This window comes from Colobus angolensis, unplaced genomic scaffold (genome assembly GCF_000951035.1).
Source record: "Colobus angolensis palliatus isolate OR3802 unplaced genomic scaffold, Cang.pa_1.0 Scaffold12025, whole genome shotgun sequence".
NCBI classification, from domain to species: Eukaryota; Metazoa; Chordata; class Mammalia; order Primates; family Cercopithecidae; genus Colobus; species Colobus angolensis.
Window position 1 is genome coordinate 1 of NW_012113171.1, and position 1,805 is coordinate 1,805.

At 53.9% G+C, this 1,805-nt stretch overlaps 1 protein-coding gene across 1 annotated transcript; it reads right to left on the reverse strand.

The window, feature by feature from the left end:
- Positions 1–191: 191 nt before the first annotated feature.
- LOC105503807 (DC-STAMP domain-containing protein 2-like) lies at positions 192–667 on the reverse strand (the record flags this gene model as incomplete). Its single annotated transcript, XM_011930917.1, has 2 exons — positions 192–292; positions 436–667. Coding segments are annotated over 2 exons (333 nt in total), but the record flags the coding sequence as incomplete, so codon positions are not given.
- Between the last annotated feature and the right edge of the window lie 1,138 nt (positions 668–1,805).

Here is a 1,805-nt window from a genome sequence, read left to right on the forward strand (position 1 = left end):
ACAGAGCGAGACTCCATCTCAAAAAAAAAAAAAAAAAGTCTGCAGTCCAGGTCATTTGCTTTGGAGTTCAACCAGAGGAGAGAGGGCTGGGGCTGCTGAAGGAATTCAGTTCCCAAAGCCAAAACAGCCAGCCACTAGCTAAGCCCCCTGGGGAGGGGGCAGGGCCTAGCTCCCAGCCCTGGACCCCTCACCTGCTCCCGGGATGGGTAGTAGGAGGCACAGATGACTCGCCGCAGCCGGCTGACATAGCTGCCAAACAGGGTGACGAAGAAGCATAGGCCATACATGACGCCTGGGAGCACAGCAGCCAGTCAGCCTCACCAGCAGGCACAGGTGCCAGCCCACCCCTGATGCCCCCCAAACCCTCAGCAGTCTGCACCCCTCATTTCTCACATGGTGTCCACTCCCCCAGGGCCCTCAAGGTGTGGTTGATACCAATGACTACGTAGCCAGTGCTGTCCGGCTCCGAGGGACGAAGGAGACAACGCCGGGACAAAATACTGATGTTGCCTTGCTGCAGGACATCAAATGCTGACACCAGGTCACGATAAATATTCCCAGCATAGCCAGTCCCTTCCACAGTTATAGACACCAACACAGGACCTGGCACAAAGACACTGTGTGAGTGACACTCATGGCAGTTGCTAAGCAGAAAAGCCCACACCTTCTGGAATGAGGAAAGTGGAGCAGCGCAGGTCATAGGATGACTCAGACCCTCGGCTGGGGGCCTCTGATGCCTCAGGCACCCTCATGGTGCCCTGGGGCCTGACCTCAGTTCTGGCTCCTAGGACTGGCCCCATGGTCCAGCTGGGTGGTACTGGTGTCTGGTCTTCCTATCCAAGCCACCACATCTAAAATGACCTTAATGGTCAGTGAGTCCACCCCCCTGTCCTCCATGACCACCCAGAAGCATTTATTTATTTATTTGTTAAATTTATTTTTTAAGACAGGGTTTCACTTTGTTACCCAGGCTGGAGTGCAGTGGTACGATCTTGGCTCACTGTAGCCTCAACCTCCCAGGTTCGAGTGATTTTCCTGCCTCAGCCTCCCAAGTAGCTGGGACTATAGGCACGTGCCACCACGCCCAGCTAATTTTTTTTTTTTTTTTTTTAGTAGAGACAGGGTTTCACCATGTTGGCCAGGATGGTCTCGATCTCTTGACCTTGTGATCTGCCCGCCTCAGCCTTCTAAAGTGCTGGGATTACAGGCGTGAGCCACTGCGCCTGGCCCCGATGGTGAGTTTTTAATTATACCTCAACATGCCAACACTGCCCCCACTATGGTTTTTGTTTTGTTTTGTTGAGACAGGGTCTCACTCCATTGCCAGGCTGGAGTGCAGTGGTGCAATCGTAGCTCACTACAGCCTTGAACTCCTGGGCTCAAGCGATCCTCCCTAGTAGCTGGGACTATAGGCACACATCACACCATGCCTGGCGGGTTTTTTTCCTTTTCTTTTTTTTTTTAGAGACAGAGGCTCACTTTGTTGCCCAAACGGTCTCTAACTCCTTGCCTCAAGCAGTCCTCCTGCCTTGGCCTTCCAAAGTGCTGGGATTACGGGTGTGAGCCATGGCACCAGCTCCACTCTCCAACTCTCCCCCATCTCTCATTCCCCACCCCCACAACGTCCCTGTGATTTTAACAAAACTTTGGAGGTAAATGCTGTCTCAGGAAGCCCCACTCCAGAAGCACCATTTCTCCCAGCCCCATCTTGGGTCCAGAAGTCTGCAGTAGGCCGGGCGCGGTGGCTCAAGCCTGTAATCCCAGCACTTTGGGAGGCCGAGACGGGCGGATCACGAGGTCAGGAG